The sequence below is a fragment of the Anolis sagrei genome, chromosome 11 (assembly GCF_037176765.1).
Source record: "Anolis sagrei isolate rAnoSag1 chromosome 11, rAnoSag1.mat, whole genome shotgun sequence".
In the NCBI taxonomy this organism is placed as follows: domain Eukaryota; kingdom Metazoa; phylum Chordata; class Lepidosauria; order Squamata; family Dactyloidae; genus Anolis; species Anolis sagrei.
Window position 1 is genome coordinate 10,025,653 of NC_090031.1, and position 27,618 is coordinate 10,053,270.

Here is a 27,618-nt window from a genome sequence, read left to right on the forward strand (position 1 = left end):
GTTCTGTTAATCCCACAAACGAACATTACATTTTTATTTATATAGACTGGCTGTACCCGCCACGAGTTGCTGTGGCCAACCTTGCCTCCCTCTTTCTTTCCTTCTTTCTTTCTCCCCTTCCTTCTCTCCCTCTTTCCTTCCTTCCCTCTTTTTCTTTCCCTTCTTCTTTCTTCCTTCTCTACCTGTTTCTTTTCTCGCTTCCTTTGCTCTTTGGTTCCATCATTCCTTGTCTCTTTCTTTCCTTCCCTCCCTCTTTCTCTCTTTCGTTCCTCCTCTCCTTCCTTCCCTCTTTCACTTTTTTATTTCATTCTCTTCCTCCTTCTTTCCTTCCTTCCTCCTCTACCCTTCTTTCTTTCCTTCTTTCCCTCCTTCTTTCCCTTTCTCTCCCTCCTTCTTTCCTTACTTCCTTCTCTACCTTTCTTTCTTTCCTTCTCACTTTCCCTCCTTCCTTCTCTACCCTTCTTTCTTTCCTTCTTTATCTCCTTTCCTCCTTCTTTCCCTTCTTCTCCCTTCCTTCTTTCTCTACCCTTCTTTCTTTCCTTCCTTCTCTCCTTCCCTCTTTCTCTCCCTCCTTCTTTCCTTCCTTCCTTCTCTACCTTTTTTCCTTCTTTCTCTTCTTCCCTCCTTCTTTCCCTTCTTCTCTCCCTCCTTCCCTCCCCTTTTCTTTCTTACCTTCTCTCCTTCCCTTCTTCTCTCCCTCCTCCTTTCCTTCCTCCTTTCTGTGTATGTGTTTTGTGCATATATGTGCACGTGCGTTGTAATGTATTGTTTTGTGTTATTTGTGTCCCTTCTGCTGTGTTTTTCAGTGTTTTTGTGAGTGATGGTCACTCGTTGGCCTGAGAGGTGCCTTGTGTCCAAATTTAGTGTCAATTGGTCCAGTGGTTTTTGAGTTATGTTAATCCCACAAACGAACATTACATTTTTATTTATATAGATTATTATTATTATTATTATTATTATTATTATTATTAATTGAGGGAACACTCTTTATTTCATTCATTTCAGCTGTGAAGGAGGCAGCCGTGCAGCGGAAGCACAACCTGTATCGTGACAGCATTGTGATGCACAACAGCGACCCCAACCTGCATTTGCTAGGGGAGGATGCGCCCATCAATTGGGGGGAAGAATTCGGTGAGGCTGACTCGGACCCGTCGGACGAGAAGCAACGCCGGGCCAAGCAAGTGGTGTCCGTCATCCACACGGATGAAGGGAGCCCGCCTTATGATGTCACCTCCTTGGAGAGGTCACCGGATGCACCAGAGCCGGAGGAATTGGAAAGCAGCCCGACCCCAGGCTCCCCCAACAGCCTGAAGGAGCTGCGTACGATGTTGGTGAAGGAGTTCCAAGTGGAGTCTCCCGTCGCTGTTGCTGGGAAAGCTGAGGAACAGCTAAGCAATGGCACCGTTGTCCAAGAGAGCAAGGTTGTTGCAGAGCCGAGGGAAAAGGAGGAGGAGAAAGCAGGTGAAGCTGAGCAAGTGACCGGTGACCATCTCCCAGAAGGTTCTTCTGAACGTCAAGGAAATAAACCAGAAGCCACAGACACATCTGAAGCTGAACCACCTTCCCGAGGAGAGCACCCTGAATCGGGCGACAAGGAAACAGGAGAAGTGGCTGCTTTGGTCCAGGAGGTCAAAGCAGAGCCGTCCTCGGAGAACAGCCCTGGGGTCACAGACAACAGCGAGGGGGTACAGACTCAATTCTAGGAATAATGACCCTCGCTTGCTCACGAGAGAGGTTTTCTCTTGACTACCTAAACATCAAGAGGCTGACACTGCAAAATAGGGGGCGGGGAGGTGAGGGAGGTAAGTGCCCGTAGATTGGTCCCATAACACCCTTCCTTTGTATGCACTGGGTCCCTTCGGAGGACATTGCCTCCTTGTTGGATTGGAGAAAGGACGGAGTGAAGCATCTGCCTCTTGGAAGCAGGGTTGAACTTTCTAGGCCTTTGGAGCCACGACTTGAGTCGCTCCCCCAGCCCTTGTCCTTTGCACCTTTTCTCAGTCTGTCTTTCACAATGGGAGGGTGGTGGGTTTGGGTGTTGGTTCTCCCCTGTTTTGTTTTGTTTTTACTGGAGAGACACTTTATCTGGGATGCTAAGAAATGGAGCACCGGAACAAAGGATGTCAGCTGGAATTCTTTCCTCACATCTGTTCTGAGCTAACTTCTGGTCCTCCAGTTTGTTTTTTTGTTGAAGCTCTCTAGGTGCCTTCACCCAACTTCGTTCCTCCAGTAGATGTGAGAATTTGATTCTTTTCCATCTCGGTTTAACTATTACAGGTTGGCTGATGTCATCCTCGTCTACCGTTATTTGGGCAGATGGTGAGATGTGTCCCCATCTCAAATCTCCACCATATCCTAACGTTTAGGTGGCAAAGAAAGGATTCCTTCTTTCCCTATATCCTGGATTCCTTCTTTCCCTATATCCTACAATTCTGAAGTGAGTTTCAGTTGCAGGATCCTTGTAGGTCAGTGGTTCTCAACCCGTGGGTCCCCAGATGTTCTGGCCTTCAACTCCCAGAAATCCTAACAGCTGGTAAACTGGCTCGGATTTCTGGGAGTTGTAGGCCAAAACACTTGGGGACCCACAGGTTGAGAATCACTGTTGTAGGTGAAGAGTGGCTATGAGTCTTGGGTTGAGAATGGAGATGTCCACATAGACCAGAGAAGATCCTATACTGGAGAGACCGTTAAACCTATGAAATGGAGAATAGAGGGTGGGAGCAAATCTCCTTTGGCCATCCAGATAACAGAAAGGCATGGAAGAAGGGTTGTCGGCATTCAGAATTAAATATTTTAGGCCAGTGGTTCTCAACTTGTGGGTCCCCAGGTGTTTTGGACTACAACTCCCAGAAATCCCAGCCAGTTTATCCGCTGTTAGGATTTCTGGGAGTGGAAGGCCAAAACATCTGGGGACTCACAGGTTGAGAACCACTGTCTTAGAGAATAACGTCAGGTATGTTCAGTTTCATTTTGTCATACATTGGATGTGGGATAGTACTCATTGGATATTGTCTATTCCAAAGGAATCCAGTCACTCAGAATCCTGGTTCTGCAAATCCACTTGGGTTGCCCTCTTCAGTCTTTGTTTGACCAGTGGCCAAGGTTGCCTTTTCCTGTGACAGCAACATGGTTTAGGAAGTCGGCATGTGTCTTATTGGGGTTTGTCAATTTAGTCTTACAGGAAGTCAGCTGTAGAGTGAAGTTAAATGGAGAAACACAACATGTTGAGGAATGATAGGAGTTGGGAGTCTAGCAACATCTAGAGCAGTGGTTCTCAACCTGAGGTCCCCAGATATTTTTGGACTACAACTCCCAGAAATTTCAGCCAGCTTACCAGCTGTTAGGAATTCGGGGAGTTGAAGTCCATAAACATCTGGGGACCCCAGATTGAGAACCACTGATCTAGAGGGCCTTTGTGATTCCTCATTATGTGGGAGGAATAGGAGTTGTAGTCTAGCAACATCTAGGACAGTAGTTCCTGACCTTTGGACCTCCAGATGTTCTGGACTTCAGGTCCTAGCTGGTAAGCTGCCTGGGATTTCTGGAAGTTGAAGTACTAAACACCTGGAGGCCCAAAGGTTGGGAACTGCTGATCTAGGAAGTCTCTGTGATTCCAGAGGAATCCAGTCACTCAGGATCCTGGTTCTGCAAATCCACTTGGATTGCCCTCTTGGGTTTGTCTTTGAACAGTAACCAAGGTTGACTTTCCCTGTGACAGCAACATGGTTTGGGAAGCCAGCATGTGCCTTATTGGGGTTCATCACTTCTTGAAGTGGGTCTTACAGGAAGTCAGCTCTGAAGTTGAATGAAGAAACACAACATGTTGAGGGATGATGGGAGTTGGGAGTCTAGCAACATCTAGAGGGCCTTTGTGATTCCTCATTAGCTGAAGAACCATAAGAGTTGGAGTCTAGCAACATCTAGAGGGCCTTCGCGATTTCTTCATTACATGAAGAATCATAAAGAGTTGGAGTCTAGCAACATCTAGAGGGCCTTTGTGATTCCTCATTAGGTGGTGAACTGTAAGAGTTGGACTCTAGCAACATCTAGAGGGCCTTTGTGATTCCTCATTAGGTGGAGAACTATAAGAGTTGGAGTCTAGCAACATCTAGAGGGCCTTTGTGATTCTTCATTATGTGGAGAACCATAAGAGTTGGAGTCTAGCAACATCTAGAGGGCCTTCATGATTTCTCATTAGGTGGAGAACCATAAGAGTTGGAGTCTCTCTAGAGGGCCTTCATAATTCCTCATTAGGTGGAAAACCGTAAGAATTGGAGTCTAGCAACATCTAGGAAGTCTTCATGATCCATCATCTAGGCGTAGTGTTACTTTCTCCAGGTTCATGGCTGTTTATATGGATAGAAGACATAAATGCAATGTATGTGTGTACGTGAGCGTATGTATGGTTAGCTAAATAGATTTGGTGTGGGTGGAAGTGGAATGTCTTTCATGATGGAGGCATCTTTGAGTCAGGGATAGGATAGAAAAATCCTATAGAAGAGTGTTGTGTACCTTCAGATTGGTCCTGTTGAACAGGTGGGTTGAAGGACATCCAAGAGGGAAAGAGCCCTGACCTGAACTCCAAACGTCCTTCTTAGCTGCAGCAATAACATTCCAGTTTTTCCATGTGCCTCTTAAATATTTTTATGATAATTCCTGTTATGTGATGGGTGGGGAGAATTTGCCCTGTTGGGTTCTGCTGTTTTGTTTCTAAAGTGCCTTAATCTATGGGAACCAAAGCCTGTCTTTCCTGTCTCCCTCGAGATAGTTTATTGCAAATCTTATACCAAATGTTTAAGGAAAATGTGCTTATATAAATATATATTAATAATAAAAATCCTGCTTTATTTAAGGTCCGCACGACCGGTCTTGTTCTTTGCCATAAGGTGGGCTGTCGCTTAACACAAAGATGAGTTGACATCTCTCCACCAGAGAAGGTGGGTGAAAAGTCACATTGGGTTGTGGTTGGGTGTCTCCAAGAGTTGGTCTACACCAGGAAAAGTTCAAAGGGAAAAGGCGGGCAGCAGCAGCCCCGATGATGAAGACGCACTTATACTGGCCATAGCACCTGATGCTCTTTATTTGGGGGGGGGGGGGGGATGAAAAGCCTTGAAATAACACCAGAAGCTGGTGAGATGATGGTGCCAACTGGAGAGGAGGCTACCAGGCCTCTCTTGCCTTTGTTTACCCTGGTTTCTGGGGAGAGGAAAAGAGGGAGACGGAAAGAAGGGAGAGAAAAAGGAAGAGGGAGGGAGATGGAAGGAAAGAGGGAAGGAAGGGGTAGGAAAAGAAGAGGGAAATGAAAGAAAGGGAGAGGAAAGGAAGAGGGAGGGAGATGGAAGAAAGGAAGGGAGAGGAAAAGGGGAGAGGAAAATAAAGAAGGAACAGAGGTAGGAAAAGAGTGAAATGAAGGAAAGAAGGAAGAGGGAGAAAAGAGGGTGGGGATGGAAGGAAAGGAAGGAAGAGGGGAGGGAAAAGGGAGGGAGATCGAAAGAAAGAAGTAAGAGGAAGGAAGATGGAAGGAAAAGATGGAGATGGAAAGAAGGGAGAGAAAAAGAAAGAGGGAAAATGGGTGGAAGGAAGAAGGAGGGAGATGGAAGGAAGCGACAGGAAAAGAGGAGGGAAATGGAAGAAAGGAAGGTAGATGGAAGCAAATAAGGAAGGGAGAGGAAAAGAGGGAAGGAGAGGAAAAGAGGGAGGGAGATGCAAGGAAAGGAAGAGGGGAGGGAAAAAGGGAGGGAGATGGTAAGAAAGAAGTAAGAGGAAGGAAGATGGAAGGAAAAGATGGAGATGGAAAGAAGGGAGAGAAGAAGAAAGAGGGAAATGGAAGGAAGACGGAGGGAGATGGAAGGAAGCGACAGGAAAAGAGGAGGGAAATGAAAGGAAGGAAGGAAGATGGAAGGAAAAGATGGAGATGGAAGGAAATAAGGAAGGGAGAGGAAAAGAGGGGGGAGATGCAAGGAAAGAAGGAAGGAAGGGAGAGGAAAAGAGGGAGAGGGAAGTAAAGAATGAACAAAGAGGGAGGAAAAGAGCAAAATGAAGGGAAGGAAGGAAGAGGGGAGGAAAGAAGGGATGGAGATGGAAAGAAAGAAGGAAGAGGGAGGAAAAGAGCGAAATGGAAGGAAGGAAAGAAGGGAGAGGAAAAGAGGGAGGGAGAAGTAAAGAAGGAAGGAAGAGAGGGAAAAGAGCGAAATGGAAGGGAAGAAGGAAGATGGATTAAAGAGGGGAGAGATGGAAGGAAAGAAGGAAGGAAGGGAGAGTGAGAGAAAGAAGGTAGAAAAGAATGAAGGGAGGGAGAAAAGGGTGGAGGGCAGGGAAAGAAAGAGACAAGAAAGAAGGAAGACGTACTGGGAGGAAGAATGTAAGAAAAAGTAGAAAAGGGGGAAGTACGGAAGAGGAAGCGAGGAAGATAGGAAGAAAGGGTGGGAGGAAGAATGTAAGAAAGGTAGAAAAGAAAGGGGGAAGGAAGGATGGGAAAGAAAGGAGGTAAAGGAAAGGAGAAAAAAGAAAGAAGGCAGAGGGAGGGAGGAAGGATGGAGAAGGGGGTGGAAGGAAGAACATAAAAAAGTAGAAAAGGGGGGATGAAGGATGGAAAGGGAGGGAAAGAAGGAAGGAGGAAAAAGAGGAAGACAGAAAGGTGGGAAAAAGAGAGGAAAGAAGGAAGAAAAGAGGAAAGGAGATGTCATGAGCAAGGGAAAATGCATTCACACTTGTGTAATTTCCTCTGGGGTGAATCCAACATGGAAACCTAGAATTGGAAGAGACCTCGAGGGTTACCCAGTCCAACCCCATTCTGCCAAGAAGCAGGAAAATCACATTCAAAGCACCCCCGACAGATAGCCACCCAGCCTCTGTTTACAAGCCTCCAAAGGAGAAGCCTCCACCACATTTTCCTTCCTCTTCTTCTTCCCTCTCTGCCTTTTTCTTTTTTCGTTCTTCTCATCAGCAGAAACCACACTTTTAAAATCGAATTATTTTAATAATTTACAAAGCAATCAAGCGTTTTCCAATACATTGCTGTTTAAGGCACGGAAATCCATAGCATAGGTCCCTTTTACACTGCTATTTAAAATCCAGATTATCTGCTTTGATCTGGCAGTGTAGACCTCATATAATCCAGTTCAAATGTGGATAATCTGGATTATATGGCAGTGTAGAAAGCCATAGAGTCCTAGAGTTGGAAGAGACCACAAGGGCCAATTCTGTGCCTTGCAGGAACACACCGTCAAAGCCCTCCTGACAGATGGCCATCCCATCTCTACTATAGCAGGTCAAGCTATGGTTGCAAACACACAACAGTAGCTTCACAGAGACATAAACATTGTGTGAGACGTTGGAGGTTCGGTGTGAATGCCAGCTTTCCTGGCAATGGCAACGATGCAATCGACGGTCTTCGGTTCTATGTTCAAAGGCACTTAAGGATCACAAACACTAGAAACAAAAATATTCCCAGAGAAGAAGCAATCAGAAGTCATCAGTCTTGATGCAGAGATAAAATTAGTCTTGGAATTGCCGTTGAGTTGGCCTCCATCGACCAACAATTGACACGTCCTTATGGGTCCGTCTGATTCTCAAAGTTGACCACGTCACTGCTATCGGATGCTGATCAAAGGATATGTCACGTAGTAGCCAATAGCGGAGCCCACAATGACGCCGATGAAGACCCACGAGTTGTACGACATCACAGCCAGCATCACCATGTATCCAAGGACGACCTGGACCACATGGATCAAGGTTTGGGCCACGTGCCAAGGGAAAGGGCTTTGGCCAAAGACAAAGAAAGCAGACCAAAGAGTGAGTCAGATCGGCAGTTTAGCATTTGCGGGTTTACAGTTTCCGACTCCAATCCTGGAATATGTAACTCATAGAATCAGAGTATTGCAAGGGATCCGCAAAGGCCATCCAATCCACCCCCAATATGCCTGGCAGGAACACAACACTCAAAACACTCCTGACAGAAGACAATAAACAAACCTGTTACATACTGTTATGGTTGTCGGAAATATTCAATATTAACTAGATACTTTTAATGACAACAATGTGAGTCAAGCACTGAAAGGATTAAATGGATGCAATGACTCAGAAAAAGCTGCAATTCAATATAAGCAGGTGTGCCTGTAGCTTAGTAGCCCCCAGTCTGTGAGTGGTCTCAGTGGGAGAACGACCTCAGTGTGTTAGTAGGCCTCAGTATGAGTAGGCCTCAGTGTTAGTTACCACAGTGGGAGAACGACCTCAGTGTCTTAGTAGGCCTCAGTGTTAGTTCACCACAGTGGGAGAACGACCTCAGTGTGTTAGTAGGCCTCAGTGTTAGTTACCACAGTGGGAGAACGACCTCAGTGTCTTAGTAGGCCTCAGTGTTAGTTCACCACAGTGGGAGAACGACCTCAGTGTGTTAGTAGGCCTCAGTGTTAGTTCACCACAGTGGGAGAACGACCTCAGTGTCTTAGTAGGCCTCATGGTGCCAGTGTGAGTTCATCACAGTGGGAGAACGACCTCAGTGTGTTAGTAGGCCTCAGTATGAGTAGGCCTCAGTGTGAGAACGACCTCAGTGTGTTAGTAGGCCTCAGTATGAGTAGGCCTCAGTGTTAGTTCACCACAGTGGGAGGACGACCTCAGTGTGTTAGTAGGCCTCAGTATGAGTAGGCCTCAGTGTTAGTTCACCACAGTGGGAGAACGACCTCAGTGTGTTAGTAGGCCTCAGTATGAGTAGGCCTCAGTGTTAGTTCACCACAGTGGGAGGACGACCTCAGTGTGTTAGTAGGCCTCAGTATGAGTAGACCTCAGTGTTAGTTCACCACAGTGGGAGGACGACCTCAGTGTGTTAGTAGGCCTCAGTATGAGTAGGCCTCAGTGTTAGTTCACCACAGTGGGAGAACAACCTCAGTGTGTTAGTAGGCCTCAGTATGAGCAGGCCTCAGTGTTAGTTCACCACAGTGGGAGAACAACCTCAGTGTGTTAGTAGGCCTCAGTATGAGCAGGCCTCAGTGTTAGTTCACCACAGTGGGAGAACGACCTCAGTGTGTTAGTAGGCCTCAGTATGAGTAGGCCTCAGTGTTAGTTCACCACAGTGGGAGAACGACCTCAGTGTGTTAGTAGGCCTCAGTATGAGTAGGCCTCAGTTTTAGTTCACCACAGTGGGGGAACGACCTCAGTGTATTAGTAGGCCTCAGTATAAGTAGACCTCAGTGTTAGTTCACCACAGTGGGAGAACGACCTCAGTGTGTTAGTAGGCCTCAGTATAAGTAGGCCTCAGTGTTAGTTCACCACAGTGGGAGAACGACCTCAGTGTGTTAGTAGGCCTCAGTATGAGTAGGCCTCAGTGTTAGTTCACCACAGTGGGAGAACGACCTCAGTGTGTTAGTAGGCCTCAGTATGAGTAGGCCTCAGTGTTAGTTCACCACAGTGGGAGAAAGGCCTCAGTGTGAGAGAGCTCTCAGTGTTTGTTTGTTTTTCTGTCGTGTTAGGGGCGACTTGAGAAACTGCAAGAACTTTGTGTTATGGAAACCTTGTTCTTGTAAATAGTGCGGCCATATCTAGGGGATGCCCAAGCTTATTCCGTCTTATTCCCTACCTCCCCCATTTACTTACAATTTTGAGGTGCTCGTTAGCTGGGCTGTTCCCGCGTTAATAGACGTGATCTCTGGTTCTCCTAAGGCCTCCTGGCTGATGCTGGGGGGCACCACCGTCATGGCAATCTGAATCAGCTTCAACTTGCCCACTTTGATGGCTTCGTAGAGCACCGCCAGCAGCAGGATGATCACCACCGTGAGCACCATCCCTGTCAATAGAAGAACGACAACAACAAGAAGAGTTGCAGTTGGGACAGAGTCGGGCCATCATCTCACACCTCTGTGTAAATATGGTCAGGGTAGTATGGCAGGAGATTGGAATTGCTGTGATTTGAAAGTCCCTTCTCCAAATCTAAGACTGGAATTCCCAGCCTAACCAGAAGTTGCACCCAAAAAGCCTGAAAGACAGCCAGTTGTCACATAGTGTAATGAAAGGGTGGCAGCATGGATGTTATCTATGCACATAATAAAAGGGAAAATATGTATATGTGGCTGGGGTGTCCACTTACACAGACGGGCTCCTGCATCCACAAACAGATATAGCTCCCACGACTCAGCCCGAAAGACAGTTGCATCTGTCAAGTAGGAAATTTAGGTACCACGTACCGTATATACTCGAGTATAAGCCGACCCGAATATCAGCCGAGCCACTTAATTTTATCACAAAACACTGGGAAAACGGATTGACTCGAGTATGCGCCGAGGGTGAGAAATGCAGCCGCTATGGGTACATTTCAAAATGAAAATATTTACCAATAAAATTATATTAATTGAGGCATCAGTAGGTTAAATGTTTTTGAATATTTACATAATTTAAGATTTTTTTATTTATCGTGTCATCAGCAACCAGACATTTGTATTGCATTTTTAACAAACAGACAAAACACAAAGTTTGCAAGCTTGGTATTCTTTTAAATGTCCTTTGACCAGTATCTGGCCCCTTGGAGTGCCTCTGGTGTTGCCGCAAGAAGGTCCTCCATTGTGTATGTGGCATGGCTCAGGTTGCATTGCAGCAGGTGGTCTGTCGTTTGCTCTTTTCCACACTCGCATGTCGTGGATTCCACTTTGTGGCCCCATTTCTGAAGGTTGGCTCTGCATCTCATGGTGCCAGAGCGTCTTCCAAGTCGCCCAGTCCTCTGTGTGCCCAGCGGGGAGTCTCTTATTCGGTATCTGCCATTGGTTGAGGTTCTGGGTTTGAGCCTGCCACTTTTGGACTCTCGCTTGCTGGGGTGTTCCAGCAAGTGTCTCTGTAGAGCTTAGAAAACTATTTCTTGATTGAAGTCGTTGACGTGCTGGCTGATACCCAAACAGGGGATGAGCTGGCGATGTCTCTGCCTTGGTCCTTTCACTATTGGTTGCTACTTCCCGGCGGATGTCAGGTGGTGCGTTACTGGCTAAGCAGTGTAATTTCTCCAATGATGTATGGCACAGACATCCCGTAATAATGCGGCATGTCTCATTAAGAGCCACATTCACTGTTTTAGTGTGATGAGATGTGTTCCACACTGGGCATGCATACTCAGCAGCAGAGTAGCATAGCGCAAGGGCAGATGTCTTCACTGTGTCTGGTTGTGATCTCCAGGTTGTGCCAGTCAGTTTTTGTATATTGTTTCTAGCGCCCACTTTTTGTTTGATGTTCAGGCAGTGCTTCTTGTAGGTCAGAGCACGGTCCAAAGTGACTCCCAGGTATTTGGGTGCGCTGCAATGCTCCAGTGGGATTCCTTCCCAGGTCATCCTCAGAGCTCGGGATGCTTGTCTGTTCTTAAGGTAAAAGGCACATGTCTGTGTTTTAGATGGGTTGGGGATCAGCTGGTTTCCCTGTAATAGGCAGTAAGGGCACCTGGAGCTTTGGAGAGCTTCTGTTCAACCATCTCAAAGCTCCCTGCTTGAGCTGTAATGGCACGATCATCAGCATAGATGAAGCTCTCTGTCCCTTCTGGAATTTAAGATAAGACTGTCCAGTTCTGATTAAACCATTATTCTAACCTTCTTCAGTGTAAATGTGCTTATGTATCCTTCTAATAATAATAAAGACAGTAAAATAATAAATGTAACAATAATAGAGTGAAATAATAAATATAATATCAACAATAAATAGGGTAAAATAAATGTAATAATTATAAAATAAAATAATAAATGTAATAATAATAGAGTGAAATAATAAATATAATAATAGCAACAATAAATAGGGTAAAATAATAAATGTAATGATAACAATTACAAAATAAAATAATAAATGTAATGAAACTAATAAAGTAAAATGATAAATATTATATCAATAATAATAGAGTAAAATAATAAATGTAATAATAATAGTGAAATGATAAATATAATAATAACAACAATAAATAGGGCAAAATAAATGGAATTATAACAATTATAAAATAAAATAAAAATGTAATAATAGAATGAAATAATAAATATAATAATAACAATAAATAGGGTAAAATAATAATGTAATGATAACAATTATAAAATAAAAAATAAATGTAATGATAATAGTAAAGTAAAATGATAAATATTATAATATCAATAATAATAAATAGAGTAAAATAATAAATGTAATAATAATAGAGTGAAATTAAAAATATAATAATAACAATAAATAGGGTAAAATAATAAATATAATAATAACAACAATAAATAGGGCAAAATAAATGGAATGATAACAATTATAAAATAAAAAAATGTAATAATAGTGAAATATTAAATATAATAATAACAATAAATAGGGTAAAATAATAAATGTAATGATAACAATTATAATTATAAAATAAAAAATAAATGTAATGATAATAGTAAGTAAAATGATAAATATTATAATATCAATAATAATAAATAGAGTAAAATAATAAATGTAATAATCATGATGACAGAGTAAAATAATAAATAACCTTGACTTAAATATAAGCCAAGGGGGACATTTTCAGTCTAAAATAAGGGTTGAAAAACTAGGCTTATACTCGAGCATATACAGTATGTGGGGAGGCTAATTTAACTAATTTACGAGGCCATAAAAATCTACAGCAAGCATACAAAGAATGAGGAAGTACTTCATCAGTGTCACAAATGGACGGTGAAGCGACAGCTCCCCTGGTGGCCAGAATACCCTCATGAAAAAGCTGGAATGTTAAATAGCCTCTGTGTCTGTCTATATATGTTGTGTTTCTATGGCACTGACTGTTTTCCATGTATATGTACATTGTAATCTGCCCTGAGTCCCCTGCGGGGTGAGAAGGACGGAATATAAATACTGTAAAATACTGTAAATAAATAAATACACCAAAGGCCCTCCCTCCAATGACATTACAGGTTATAGTGAGTGCTATGGAGACGCCCAAGAGCCCTGCCAATGTCCTCCACCAACACCATACTACCCACCACCCAAGTGAAGGCTTTCATAGGGGGACAATTTCATCCTAGATTTTATGTTTTTCCTCCACCAGACATCCCAGTGTTTCCCCATTGATGTGGAATTTGCATAACTCCGCCCACTGCCTCTCCCTTTACCCTTTCCTATTCTTTTCTATGGAACGCAGCAAACAAAGGAATTGATCAGCAACTGAAAATACTAGACAGATTTGGGAAGAATTCACCATGATTTATAGGAATTGTAAGTCCTGGGATGTATAGCTCACCTGAAATCTAAGAACTGCACTCTGAACTCCACCAACGATGGACCTGGAACTAACTTGGCACACAGAACCCCTATAAACCACAATAGGTCTTTGGAGGGATTCAAAGGAGTTGTAGTTCACCTACATCCAAAGCGCACTATGAACCCAAACAATGATGGATCTGGACCAAACTTGGCACACATACCTGATATGCCCAACTTTGAATACTGGGGAGTTTTGAGGGGAATTGGCCTGGACATTTTGGAGTTGTAGGGATGCATAGTTCACCTGCAGTCAATGAGCACTCTGAATTCCACCAAAGATGAACCAAATTTGGCACACAGAGACCCCATGGCCATCAAAAAATACTGGAGGTCTTTGGGGGAAAATTCACCTTAATTTGGGGGAGTTGTAGTTCAAATACATCCAGAGAGCACTGTGAACCCAAACACAGATGGATCTGGACCAAACTTGGCACATATAATTGATAACTGGAGGAGTTTGGGAGGGGTGTGTGTGACATTTTTCTGGGAGTTATAGTTCACCCACAACCAGAGAAACTGTGACCTCCACCGATGATGGACCTGGACCAAACTTGGCACACAGAACCTCAATGCCTAGATTAACCTACTGGAGTTATTGTTGGCGCTATTATTATTATTATTATTATTATTACGATTTGAAACACAACAAGATGAGTACACAGCAAACAAGATCACGATGCTGGTTGTTGTATTGGATCACACATCGGACACTTCCCAAGTGTCTAGGGCTGTGTGATGTATTGGCGAATAATGCGTACAGATCCCAGTAGGATGGTCTTTTCCAGCAGACAGATGATAATTTTTCAGCGCCAATTGTGCTTAAGTGCAGGCCAAGGTCTTTAGGCACTGCACCCAGTGTGCCGATCACCACTGGGACCACCTTTACTGGCTTGTGCCAGGGTCTTTGCAATTTTTCTTATTATCTTTATTATTATTATCTTTATTATTATTATTATCTTTATTATTATCTTTACTATTATGGGAACAAGGAACTTCTATCATTTTAAAGAAATGAAATGAGTGCTTTCATAACTAACCAACACCCAACCTCTCTGTTTAAATGCTGAAATAGTCAAAAACTATGTGCAAATGGGCTTAGGAGGGCCTTGTTCCTTTAAGCAACCTGTGTACCCAACCTTCCCATTTTGGCCCCAGACAAGATTATGAAGCAAAGCAGTCTAAGGAAGGCTGTTATCTGAAAAAGAGCTAAGCAGAGTCATCTTTCATAACCACCTTCTGTCTTCTCTGCAGCTCCGGTTTCCTTTAGTCTCCTTAGTCCTCTAGCTTCCCTCCTGCTTGGCTCACCAACCCATATTTCGACTTAAGATAAGAGTATTTTTTTGTTCTCGTACCTGCTGGGGTGTGGACGTTCCAGAAGTCAAACAGAAGGACGACTTTGTCCGAGAAATAAAAATGCATCTGCAGCAGATGGTCAAAGGATTGAGAGAGAGAGAGAAAAACAATTTTAGGTACAGGAATCCATGGCTATAACAATATATTCTCTCCTCACATCACCCCCGTACTATGTGGGATAACACTATGTAACATGGTCTTTGTTCCTGGGTCATAAACTTCATTTCCTATTTGGATCTCTTATAAAAACACACAAAACGTTGATGAAATTGCAAAAAACTTTGGTTTTTGTGGGAAGGACATCCTGTAGAAGATTTTGCTCTACTTTGTCAATGAATGAATGGTTTATTGTACGAGCCATAGGCCATGACAAATGATATACAACCTTCAAAACAGTGTTTCTCAACCTGTGGGGGTCGCAAGGGGGTTTCATAGGGGTTGCCAAAGACCATCTTAGAAACCCCTTTGGCAGAGAAAGCTGAAGATCTCTCCACCTTAACTCTCTCCCTTTTTGGAAACAGATGGCGAATCCTCCCACCAAAAGCCTTCCTCCTGCTCTCTGGATGTAGGTGAACTACAAAACTCAAGGTCAATGCCTACCAAACCCTTCCAGTATTTTCTGTCGGTCATGAGGGTTCTGTGTGGGAAGTTTGGCCCAATTCTATCGTTGGTGGAGTTCAGAATGCTCTTTGATTGAAGGTGAACTATAAATCCCAGAAACTACAACTCCCAAATGTGAAGGTCAATTTTCCCCAAACTCTACCACTTTCAAATTTGGGCATATTAAGTATTTGTGCCAAATTTGGTCCACATCCATCATTGTTTGAGTCCAGAGTGCTCTCTGAATGTAGGTGAACTACATCTCCAAAACTCAAGGTCAATGCTCACCAAACCGTTCCAGTATTTTCTGTTGGTCTTGAGGGTTCTCTGTGTCAAGTATGGTTCAATTCCATCATTGGTGGAGTTCAGAATGCTCTTTGATTGTAGGTGAACAATAAATCCCAGCAACTGCAACTCCCAAAGGACAAAATCAATCCCCCCTCCAACCCTACCAGTATCCAAATTTGGGTGTAATGGGTGTTAGTGCCAAATTTGGTCCAGTGAATGATAATGCATCCTGCATATCAGATATTTACACAACGATGCATAACAGTAGCAAAATTAGAGTTATGAAGTAGCAATGAAAATAATGTTACGTTTGGGAGTCACCACAACATGAGGAAGTGTATTAAGGGGTCGTGGCATTAGTAAGGTTGAGAACCACTTCCCTAAACAATTCTTCCTCTGTGCATGAGGCAGGGAATTGTGGACAAGAATACAGATGCAGAGTTGTTTGTTCTGCTCCACAGTTGCACAAGACGAAGGGTTCTTCTAGGTTGTGCCATTTTGCCAGGTTGTCTTTTGATCTGCCAACTCTACTTCTGAGTCTGTTTAGGGACTTCCAAGTGGCCCATTCTTGGATTGCCCTGGAGGAAGACCCTCATGGAGAGCATCCATTTGGGATTTCCTGGTTCAGCTTCCCAGAGGTAGTAGTGTAATAAAGGTCAAGGGACGGGTTAATTCATGATCCTTGTGGGCCGCATGTTTGTGTACCCAAGATAGTGGCTTGGTGAATCCATTCTGGATTTTGGAGACCTTGCAAGGAGCTGTCCAAGGTGCTGAACGACCACTTCACTATCGCTCCAGCACCTTGGACAGCTCTTCTAAAGCATGAATTCCAATCAAAACTGTTGGCTGGGGAAGGTAGAGATTGCAGGCACTTCTGGGAATGATACCTGTCCCAAAATGTTCCGTAGCCTCTCCCTATTCTTGGCAGGATATCCCTTGCACAACATGGGGCTGATCCGGCACGAAGAAGGACGTCATCACGTGCTGTTTTCTTCCCACCAAAGCCTATAATTAATTATTCCCCGCCTTAATCCTTCTAACTGATGCCTTCTGTTCGGCTTAACGCTGGAGCTTCAAAACAAGGTTGTAAACAAGATTGGCATCTTCCGAATCCCTGGTTCGTGGGGGTCAAGACACAATCGCACTTGTTTGTGGGTTTGGAAGGGTTGCCTCTCCAAGCGGAAACTCATTTGAAAACTAAAGTGGAAACCCCAAACAAATGCTCAACCACTGTATTTGAATGTGGGGTTAAATCTGACTTATGCTATTTGAAAATTCAACCACAGAGTTGCTGCTGTTGTTGTTAGGATTGTTTACACCCTGCTTTTCCTCTCCACCAGACTTCAAGGCAGTGAGTTCCCCTGATGAACAGCTCTCACAGTCAGGAAGTTCTTCCTAATGTTCAGACGGAATCTCCTTTAATAGAATCATAGAATCAAAGAGTTGGAAGAGACCTCATGGGCCATCCAGTCCAACCCCATTCTGCCAAGAAGCAGGAATATTGTATTCAAATCACCCCTGACAGATGGCCATCCAGCCTCTGCTTAAAAGCCTCCAAAGAAGGAGCCTCCACCACACCCCGGGGCAGAGAGTTCCACTGCTGAACGGCTTGTAGTTTGAAGCCATTGTTCTGTGTCCTAGTCTCCAGAGCAGCAGAAAACAAGTTTGCTCCCTCCTCCCTATGACTTCCTGTCATGTATTTATACATGTCTCCTCTCAACCTTCTCTTCTGCAGGCTAAACATGCCCACCTCTTTAAGCCGCTCCTCATAGGGTTTATTCTCTTAGTTTTTCCATAAAATCATGCGTAGATCATGTTTGCCCAGTGTACACACTGCCTTGCCAGAGGAAAAAAAATGCTACCCAGATGAATAGTAAAGAACAAGTAGTTTACTCTTCTTAATTCTGAACAACATATTTATAATCATGTGGTAAGTCGCATTAACTCACATAATGTCCTTTTATGAGAGACTAGTCGTCACCTGCCACGCGTTGCTGTGGCCCAGTCTGTGTATATGTGTTTTGTGTGTGTATATATTTGTGTATATGTGTGTTTGTGTGTATATGTGGTTTTGCGCATGCGTTGTAATATAATGTCGTTGTTTTTTGGCTTAAGTCTCTTCTGTGTTTTTCAGTGTTTTTATGAGTGACTAGCCGTCCCCTGCCAGACATTGCTGTGGCCGAGTCTGTGTATATGTGTTTTGTGTGTGTATATATGTGGTTTTGCACATGCATTGTAATGTGGGTTTTTTTGGCTTTTGAAATCTCTTTTGCTATGTTTTTCGGTGTTTTATGAGTGATGGTCACTCGTTGGCCTGATAAGTATATTGTGTCCAAATTTGGTGTCAATTTGTCCAGTCGTTTTTGAGTTATGTTAGTCCCACAAACGAATATTACATTTTTATTTATATAGACTAGATGCCCCCTGCCACGCGTTGCTGTGGCCCAGTCTGGTGACCTGGAAAATAGTGTTGGCCTGTGGGTAAACAGTGTTTCTTGTCACTGTTGATATAGAGATTGTCTGGTTTGCTTACTCTGGAACATGCAACATATCATTGTCCTTCTTTAGGGGTCCCTTTGAAATCTAGGAGACTATATCTGGCATATCCGTGTGTGTGAGAGAGAGCATAATATCTAGTTATTTATATCTAGGCTGGATGGCTCTTTCTCAGGAGGGTTTTGATTATGTTTTCTTGCCCTAGTGAAGGTAGTTGGACTGGATGGCCTTTAGGCAGCATTTCTCAACCTGGGGGTCAGGACCCCTGGGGGAGGGTTGTGAAGGGGTGTCAGAAGTGTCTCAGAAGACCACCAGAAATCACAATATTTTCTGTTGGTCATGGGGGTTCTGTATGGAAAGTTTGGCCCAATTCTCTCGTTGGTGGTGTTCAGAATGCTCTTTGATTGTAGGTGAACTATAAATCCCAGCAAATACAACTCTCAAATGTCAAGGTCTATTTTCCTCAAACTCCACCAATGTTTACACTTGAGTATTCATGCCAAGTTTGATACAGATCCATCATTGTTTGAGTCCACAGTGCTCTCTGGATGTAGGTGAACTACAACTCCAAAACTCAAGGTCAAGCCCACCAAACCCTTCCAGTATTTTCTGTTGTATGTGCCAAGTTTGGTTCTATTCAGTCGTTGGAGGAGTTCAGAGTGTTCTTTAATTTTAGGTGAACTATAAATCCCAGCAACTACAACTCCGAAATGACAAAATCAATTTTTTTGAGTGAAGGACATACATTGGGTTGTTAGGTGTCTTGTGTCCAAATTTGGTGTCAATTTGCCCAGTGGTTTTTGAGTTATGTTAATCCCACAAACGAGTATTACATTTTTATTCATATAGATTTATATGTCTTTCCTTGTCCATGTGGATAATCTCCTTCAGCAGCTCATGAAGCAAGAGCATACTCCAAACTCCAAACTGTCTCTTTGTCTGCTACTCTGCAAGCATCTGCATTGGTTGAGCTATGCCCGGGAGCTGGCTGAGCCTGGGACTTTTGGGTACTGTTACATTTATCAGGCTTAAATGTAACAGTACCCAAAAGTCCCAGGCTCAGCTAGCTCCCGGGCATAGCTCAACCAATCAGCTTCATGCATCTTATTTTACAATTGACACACACACTAATTGATTTCTTACATGCTCCAACAAAGGAGACTCAAGAGTTACAGATCTACAGTCCATTAAGGGCCCATCTACACTGTAGAATGCATGTCATTTGGCACCGCTTGAACTCTAATGGCTCCTACTTGGTTCCATCATACAAAGATGCTTTGCCGGGAGGGACACCCTGCAGCACATTTTGCTCTAGTTTTTCAATGAATGTCTTATTACAGCAGTGTTTCTCAACCTGGGGGTCGGGACCCCTGGAGGGGTCATGAGGGGGTGTCAGAGGGGTCGCCAAAGACCACCAGAAAACACAGCATTTTCTGTTGGTCATGGGGGTTCTGTGTGGGAAGCTTGGCCCAATTCGAACCGTGGTGGAGTTCAGAATGCTCTTTGATTGTAGGTGAACTATAAATCCCATCAACTACAACTCCCAAATATCAAGTCTATTTTCCCTAAACTCCACCAGAGTCCACATTTGGACATACTGATTTTCATGCCAAGTTTGGTCCAGATCCATCATTGTTTTGAGTCTACAATCCTCTCGGGACGTAGGTGAACTACAACTCCAAAACTCTAGGTCAGTGTTTCTCAACCTGGGGGTCGGGACCCCTGGGGGGTCGTGAGGGGGTCGCCAAAGATCATCAGAAAACACCATATTCTGCTGCTTGCCATAGATGCAGGCGAAATGTCAGGAGAGGATGCCTCTACACCATGGCCATGTAGCCCGAAAAAACCTACAACAACCCACCGTATTGTCTGTTGGTATTGGGGATCATGTGTGTGAAGTTTGGCCCAATTCTATCATTGGTGGGACAGAGACTGTTCTTTGATTGTAGGTGAACTATAAATCCCAGCAACTAGAACTCCCAAATGTCAAGGTCTATTTCCCCCAAACTCTACCAGTGTTCACATTTGGGCATATTGAGTATTCATGCCAAGTTTGGTCCAGATCCATCATTGATTGAGTCCACAGTGCTCTCTGGAGATAGGTGAACTACAACTCCCAAACTCAAGATCAATGCCCACCAAACCCTTCCAGTATTTTCTGTTGGTCATGGGAAATACATCCAGCATATCAGATATTTACATTACAATTCGTAACAGTTGCAAAATTACAGTAGTAATGAAAATAATGTTATGGTTGGGGGTCACCACAACATGAGGAACTGTATTAAGGGGTCGCGGCATTTGGAAAGTTGAGAAACACTGTATTACAGTCTCAACCAATTCAACCTAGTTTGTGGCAGCCACTACCAGGAGAAGGAGTTGCAGGTGTACCTAATGCAAGACTAGGCTTGCTAAGGTGTGGTTCCCAATGAGTGATGGGCCGGGAATGGGAAAACAATAGGAGGCTCCTGGTTTGCAAAAGTTCCAAGATGGAAACACACTGAGGTTTGATTGGTTGAGGAATTAAATTGCAAACAGTACAAAAACAGGAGCTGTCTTAATAGACCTGTCAGCAGCCTATGATACCGTAAACCACCGCCTCCTCCTGAGAAAAATGTATAATATCACAAAGGACGACCACCTCACCCGCCTCATAGGAAACCTGCTACAAAACAGGAGCTTTTTTGTTGAGTTCCAGGGCCAGAGAAGAAGATGGCGGAAACAGAAGAACGGCCTGCCTCAGGAGAGCGTGCTTGCTCCATCCATGTTCAACATCGACACAAATGACCAGCCACTGCCAGAAGGGACAGAGAGCTTCATCTATGCTGATGATTGTGCCATTACTGCTCAAGCAGGGAGCTTTGAGACGGTAGAACAGAAGCTCTCCGAAGCTCTAGGTGCTCTTACTGCCTATTACCGCTGATCCCCAACCCATCTAAAACACAGACATGTGCCTTTCATCTCAAGAACAGAGAAGCATCCCGAGCACTGAGGATCACCTGGGAAGGAATCCCATTGGAGCATTGCAGGGCACCCAAATACCTGGGAGTCACTCTGGACCGTGCTCTTACCTACTGCCTGAACATTAAGCAAAAAGTGGGTGCCAGAAACAATATCATACGAAAGCTGACTGGCACAACCTGGGGATCACAACCAGACACAGTGAAGACATCTGCCCTTGCGCTGTGCTACTCTGCTGCTGAGTACGCATGCCCAGTGTGGAATACATCTCACCACACTAAAACAGTGGATGTGGCTCTGAATGAGACATGCCGCATTATCACGGGGTGTCTGCGCCCTACATCACTGGAGAAATTACACTGCTTAGCCGGTATTGCACCACCTGACATCCGCTGGGAAGTAGCAGCCAATAGTGAAAGGACCAAGGCATCTCCTGCTCATCCCCTGTTTGGCTATCGGGCAGCACATCAACGACTTAAATCAAGACATAGTTTTCTAAGATCTACAGAGACACTCTCTGGAACACCTCAGCAAGCGAGAGTCCAAAAGTGGCAGGCTCAAACCCAAAACCTCAACCAATGGCTGATACCAAATGAGAGACTCCCCCCTGGGCACACAGAAGACTGGGCGACTTGGAAGGCGCTGAACAGACTGCGCTCTGGCACCACGAGATGCAGAGCCAACCTTCAGAAATGGGGCCACAAAGTGAAATCCACGACATGCGAATGTTGAGAGGAGCAAACCACTGACCACCTGCTGCAATGCAACCTGAGCCCTGCCACATGCACAATGAAGGACATTCTTGCAGCAACACCAGAGGCACTCCAAGTGGCCAGATACTGGTCAAAGGACATTTAACCAACTACCAAACTCACAAGTTTTGTACTTGTCTGTTTGTTTGCTTTGTTCTGTTAGAAATGTAATATAATGGACTGGTTGCTCTGACACGACAAATAAATAAAACCCTGTAGAACTGGGTTGTGGGTCTGAGCTGTTGCCACTAAACATTGCCATTTCCCAACTAGGCTGTGCCGAATGCAATGGCATATGTCTATCTGCTGACTGTCTGTGTCAAGTTCCACTGACTCACGCCCGACACGGGGCTTTCCTTTCCAGCCAAACCAATGGCAGCGGTTTCCTAAAGGGAAGCGAGACCTGTTTTTGAGTTTTTGCAGAACTCACTCCCACGTAAAGGCATCTACACCATGCCTAGTGTGATACCACTTTGTATCTGACAGGATGGGAATCCCGCAGCTCTCCTGCAGCTCCCAGAGTCCCTCACCACCGGCCTTGCTGGGTTGGGGGCTGATGGGAGTTATAGTCCAATTGCATTCGGAGGACCACGTGATGCTCAAGCCTGGCTGAAAACCCAATACGTGCCTTTATCTCACTAGGTTTTCCCCTGACGTTAAGTCTGACTCTGGGGATTAGTGCTCATCTCTATCTCTAAGCCAAAGAGGCGGTGTTGTCCATAGACACCTCCAAGGTCATGTGGCCAGCACGACTGCATGGAGTGCCCTTATCTTCTCATTCTAAGGTAAAGGTTTTCCTCTGACATTAACTCCAGTCGTGTCCAACTCTGGGGTTTAGTGGCCATCTCTATCTCTAAGCAAAAGAGCCGGCGTTGTCCATAGACACCTCCAAAGTCATGTGGCCAGCATGACTGCATGGAGCGCCCTTACCTTCTCATTCAAAGGTAAAGGTTTTCCCCTGACGTTAAGTCCAGTCATGTCCAACTCTGAGGGTTAGTGGCCATCTCCATTTCTAAGCCAAAGAGCTGGCGTTGTCCGTAGACACCTCCAAGATCATGTGGTCATGGAGGTGACTGCATGGAGCGCCCTTACATTCCTGCCAGAGCAGTACCTATTGATCGACTCACATTTGCATGTTTTCACACTGCTAGGTTGGCAGAAGCTGGGACTAACAGCGGGAGCTCACCCCACTCCCCAGATTCGAAACTGCAACAAGTTCAGCAGTTTAACCAAGTGCGCCAGCAAGAGCTCCACTATGTAACCATGGTTTTTTTTTTCTGTTCCTGATTTGAAAGTGTTATTTCCTGTTTCACTGCATGGTCTTTACTGTGAAAGGACCAGAAACTTCATTTTTGTGGCTGCCGCAAACTAGGTTGAATCGGTTGAGGCTCAACAATGAGAGAGTCACTGAAAAACTAGAGCAAAATGTGCCATGGCAGGATGTCCCTCCTGCAAAGCCGAAGTTTTCGTACTCTAATAAACTTTCATTTATTTATTTTCTTATTTCTATCCTGTTTTACCATCCTTGTGGGAGGCTTCTCTCATGTCCCCGCATGGTGTAGATCTAGGGAAGTCATGCTACCCTAGACCACACCTGGAATATTGTGTCTAATTCTGGGCACCACAATTCGAGAGAGATATTGACAAGGTGGAGTGTGTCCAGAGGAGGGCGACTAAAATGATCAAGGGTCTGGAGAACAAGCCCTATGAGGAGCGGCTTAAGGAGCTGGGCATGTTTAGCCTGAAGAAGAGAAGGCTGAGAGGAGATATGATAGCCATGTATAAATATGTGAGAGTAAGTTACAGAGAGGAGGGAGCAAGCTTGTTTTCTGCTTCCTTGGAGATTAGGACACGAAACAATGGCTTCAAACTACAAGAGAGGAGATTCCATCTGAACATGAGGAAGAACTTCCTGACTGTGAGAGCCGTTCAGCAGTGGAACTCTCTGCCCCGGAGTGTGGTGGAGGCTCCTTCTTTGGAGGCTGGATGGCCATCTGTCAGGGGTGATTTGAATGCAATATTCCTGCTTCTTGGCAGGGGGTTGGACTGGATGGCCCATGAGGTCTCTTCCAACTCTATGATTCTATGGGGAGGTGGAGCTGACATAAGGAGCTCATCTGCGCTCTCCCAGGAGTCATACCTCCGACCTGTCGATCTTCATTCCTGCCAGCACAAGGGTTTAACCCATTGCGCCACCGTAGGCTCCGTGTAATTTAAGGTAACACTGTCTAACGCCAATTAAATCATTATTCTAACCTTCTTCAATGTAAATGTGCTTATGCATCCTTCCAATTGTCACAAATAGAGTAAAATAATAAATGTAATAGTAATAATGAAGGTTGAATAAAACAATGCAATAATAATAATAATAATAATAGAGAAAAATAATAAATGTAATAACAATAATAATAGAGTGAAATGGTAAATGTAATAATAATAATAATAAACTAAAATAATAAATGTAATAGTAATAATAATAATGATAGAGTAAAATAATAAATGTAATAATAAGAATGAAGGTTGAATAAAACAATAAATGTAATAATAATAAACAGAGTAAAATAATTAATGTAATAACAATAATAATAGAGTGAAATGGTAAATGTAATTATAATAATAATAATAAACTAAAATAATAAATGTAATAGTAATAATAATAATAGAGTATAATAATAAATGTAATAATAACAATAGAGACAACTAATAAATGTAATAACAACAATACTAAATAGAGTAAAATAATGAATGGAATAATAATAGTATCATAGTGAAATAATAAATGTAATAATGACAATAATAACAGAGCAAAATAATAAATGTAATAACAATATCAGAGTGAAATAATAAATGTAATAATAATAGAGTAAAATAATAAATGGAATAATAATAACAGAATAAAATAATAATGTAATAATACTAAGCAGAGTAAAATAATAAATGTAATAATAATAAAAGAGTGAAATGGTAAGTGTAATAATAATAATAATAATAATAATAGAGTAAAAAATATATGTAAAAATAACAAATAGAGTGAAATAATACATGGAATAATAATAAAGCGATAAATGTAGTAATAACGATAGAGAAAACTAATAAATGTAATAACAATAGAAACACAATAAAATAATAAATGTAATAACAATATCAGAGTGAAATAATAAATGTAATAATAATAGAGTAAAATAATAAATGGAATAATAACCGAGTAAAATAATAATGTAATTATGATAATAAATAGAGCAAAATAATAAATGTAGTAATAATAGCGAAAAATAATAGAAAAATAAAAGAAATAGAATAATAAATAGAATAAAATAATAAATGTAATAATAATAAATAGAGTGAAATAAATGTAATAAGAATAATAAATAGAGAAAAACAAAAAATGTAATAACAATAATAAATAGGGAAAAATAATAAAATGTAATAATAATAATAATAATAGAGTAAAATAATAAATGTAGTAATAACAATAAATAGGGAAAAATAATAAAATGTAATAATAATAATAATAATAATAGAGTAAAATAATAAATGTAGTAATAACAATAAATAGGGAAAAATAATAAAATGTAATAATAATAAGTGGGATAAAGAAAAACAATAAATGCAATAATAATAAAGGAGTAAAATAATAAAATGCAATAATAGCAATAAGAGAAAAATAATAAATGGAATAAATAATAATATTATAATAATAAATGTAAAATAATAAATGTATATGGTTGTCTGATTTTTCTTCACAGCTATTATTCTGTTATATGGTTCAAAACACATCCCAAAGCAGTTGCTTTGGAGTCGTTCCCAGCCTAGGCATCTACACTGTAAAATAAATGCGGTTTAGCACCGCATTGAACTTCCCTGGGCTCAATCTTTTGGGGTGCTGGGAGTTGCAGTTTTGCAAAGCCTCCTCTGCCCAAGGGGCCTCCCCAAAACACAACTCCCAAAGCAGTTAAAGTGGAAAGGGAAGTGGGGATCAAACTGGGTTAAGTCCACAGTGTAGATGCACCCTTAGCTGTTGCCATTAGGGCTTCCCAGTGTGAACTCCAATGTTGATCTCAACAATATAGTAAAATATGAATCTAATGACTTACAGGCATCATCTTGACTTTTTTCCTCCTCCTGATCCCAAAAGCAAACTTGAGCTCTGTTGCAAAGCCGCCTTCTCTCTCCAATCAGCAGGAAACGCCTCTCACCTGCCTTTGCTTAAGAAGCTCCCCAGTGGTCACATGATCGAGGGCTCGCGGGGCATCCTGGGATTTGTAGTCTGCAGGGGGAGATGTTGGGACTCCACTGGTGGAAGCTGCCTGGGTGCAATGCAATGCCCATGCAATGCAATGCAATGCAGTGCAATGCAAAATGCAAAATGCAAATGCAAATGCAATGATTCTTGCTTTCTCTGTCCACCTTCCCAAATTGCACCTCTATGATTCCATAGCAGCCAACCTGGTATCAAACCGGGTTAATTCCACCATGTAGATGCACCCTTTCTACTACAAAGAAGGCAATTCTTCCATCTAAAGGATCCCAGTGCTGGGAAAAAATACTATATATATAGTAATTACTAAAAATTATATATATATCTCTACTTTATGTACTTTATATATTTTATTTACTATAGATATGTTAATAAAAATTACTATATATATACTTTATGTACTTTATATATTTTAATTACTATATATATGTTAATAAAAATTACTATATATATATCTACTTTATATATTTTATTTACTATATATATATGTTAATAAAAATTACTATAAATATATCTACTTTATGTACTTTATATATTTTAATTACTATATATATATGTTAATAAAAATTACTATATCTATATATCTACTTTATGTACTTTATATATTTTCTTTACTATATATATGTTACTAAAAATTACTATATATATATATATATCTACTTTATGTACTTTATACATTTTATTTACTATATATATGTTAATAAAAATTACTATACATATATATACTTTATATATTTCATTTACTATAAATATGTTAATAAAATTACTATATATATATATATACTTTATGTACTTTATATATTTTATTTACTATATATATGTTTATAAAAATTACTATACATATATATATCTACTTTATATATTTTATTTACTATATATATGTTTATAAAATTACTATATATATACTTTATGTACTTTATATATTTTATTTACTATATATATCTTAATAAAAATTACTATACATATATATATATCTACTTTATATATTTTATTTACTATATATGTTAATAAAAATTACTATATATATAACTACTTTATGTACTTTATATATTTTATTTACTATAGATATGTTAATAAAAATTACTATACATATATATTACTTTATATATTTTATTTACTATATATATGTTAATAAAATTACTATATATATATCTACTTTATGTACTTATATATTTTAATTACTATATACATGTTAATAAAAATTACTATATATATGTGTGTGTGATATTAAAATATTATATTATCATTGTATTCTTGTATTATTATATATAATATATTATATTATATTTTTTATTTAATTCAATTTAATTTATTATTTATTTATATTTACGACATTTATATGTCGCCCTTCTCACCCCGAAAGGGCGGCTTACAAGTAATATGTAAATACGATATATTATATTATTACCTTCTCACCGTAGCACAATATTAGTATTTTATATTACTATACTGTACTATATCATTATTCTGTTATTATTAGTAATATTACGCGGATGATGTCCAACTCTGTCACTCCTTCCCACCTGCTACTAAGGAGGCTGTCCAGGTCCTGAACCAGTGCTTGGCCGCTGTGACGGTCTGGATGAGGGCGAACAAATTGAAATTGAATCCAGACAAGACAGAGGTCCTCCTGGTCAGTCGCAAGGCCGAACAGGGTATAGGGTTACAACCTGTGTTGGA

The 27,618-nt window shown here is 41.7% G+C and overlaps 2 protein-coding genes and 1 long non-coding RNA gene across 4 annotated transcripts in view; 1 reads left to right on the forward strand and 2 right to left on the reverse strand.

The window, feature by feature from the left end:
• The window catches only part of NIBAN2 (niban apoptosis regulator 2), a 125,741-nt gene extending 120,889 nt beyond the window's left edge, over positions 1–4,852 (forward strand). The window contains exon 14 of the mRNA XM_060757337.2: positions 1,006–4,852. Within this exon, the coding sequence (XP_060613320.2) occupies positions 1,006–1,703 (698 nt within the window). The 3' untranslated portion in view covers positions 1,704–4,852. The remainder of the gene's footprint in view (positions 1–1,005) is intronic.
• Positions 4,853–6,958: 2,106 nt separating this feature from the next.
• Positions 6,959–25,906, reverse strand: SLC31A2 (solute carrier family 31 member 2). 2 transcript variants are annotated; one of them, XM_060757335.2, is made up of 4 exons: positions 25,775–25,906; positions 14,583–14,649; positions 9,589–9,778; positions 6,959–7,761 (listed from the first exon to the last, which is right to left on the reverse strand). In XM_060757335.2, the coding sequence occupies exons 1-4, from the start codon at positions 25,781–25,783 to the stop codon at positions 7,593–7,595; spliced, it is 435 nt and encodes a 144-aa protein (XP_060613318.2). In that variant the 5' UTR covers positions 25,784–25,906; the 3' UTR covers positions 6,959–7,592. The 2 variants fall into 2 exon arrangements, with proteins under 2 accessions (XP_060613318.2, XP_067327980.1); XM_067471879.1 differs by lacking the exons at positions 14,583–14,649; positions 25,775–25,906 and adding an exon at positions 13,208–13,275.
• On the reverse strand, positions 8,214–9,162 carry LOC137097663 (uncharacterized). The gene is made up of 2 exons (XR_010910335.1): positions 8,545–9,162; positions 8,214–8,434 (listed from the first exon to the last, which is right to left on the reverse strand). It is a non-coding gene; the product is annotated as an uncharacterized lncRNA (long non-coding RNA).
• Positions 25,907–27,618: the final 1,712 nt, after the last annotated feature.

Excerpts from the sequence above, each read along its gene's own strand:
- SLC31A2 (XM_060757335.2), bottom strand. Across the intron at positions 9,779-14,582 it reads GAACGTCCACACCCCAGCAG|GGATGGTGCTCACGGTGGTG; the intron begins GTACGAGAACAA and ends TTCTATTGACAG. Across the intron at positions 7,762-9,588 it reads CTAACGAGCACCTCAAAATT|CCCTTTCCCTTGGCACGTGG; the intron begins GTAAGTAAATGG and ends CTTTGGCCAAAG.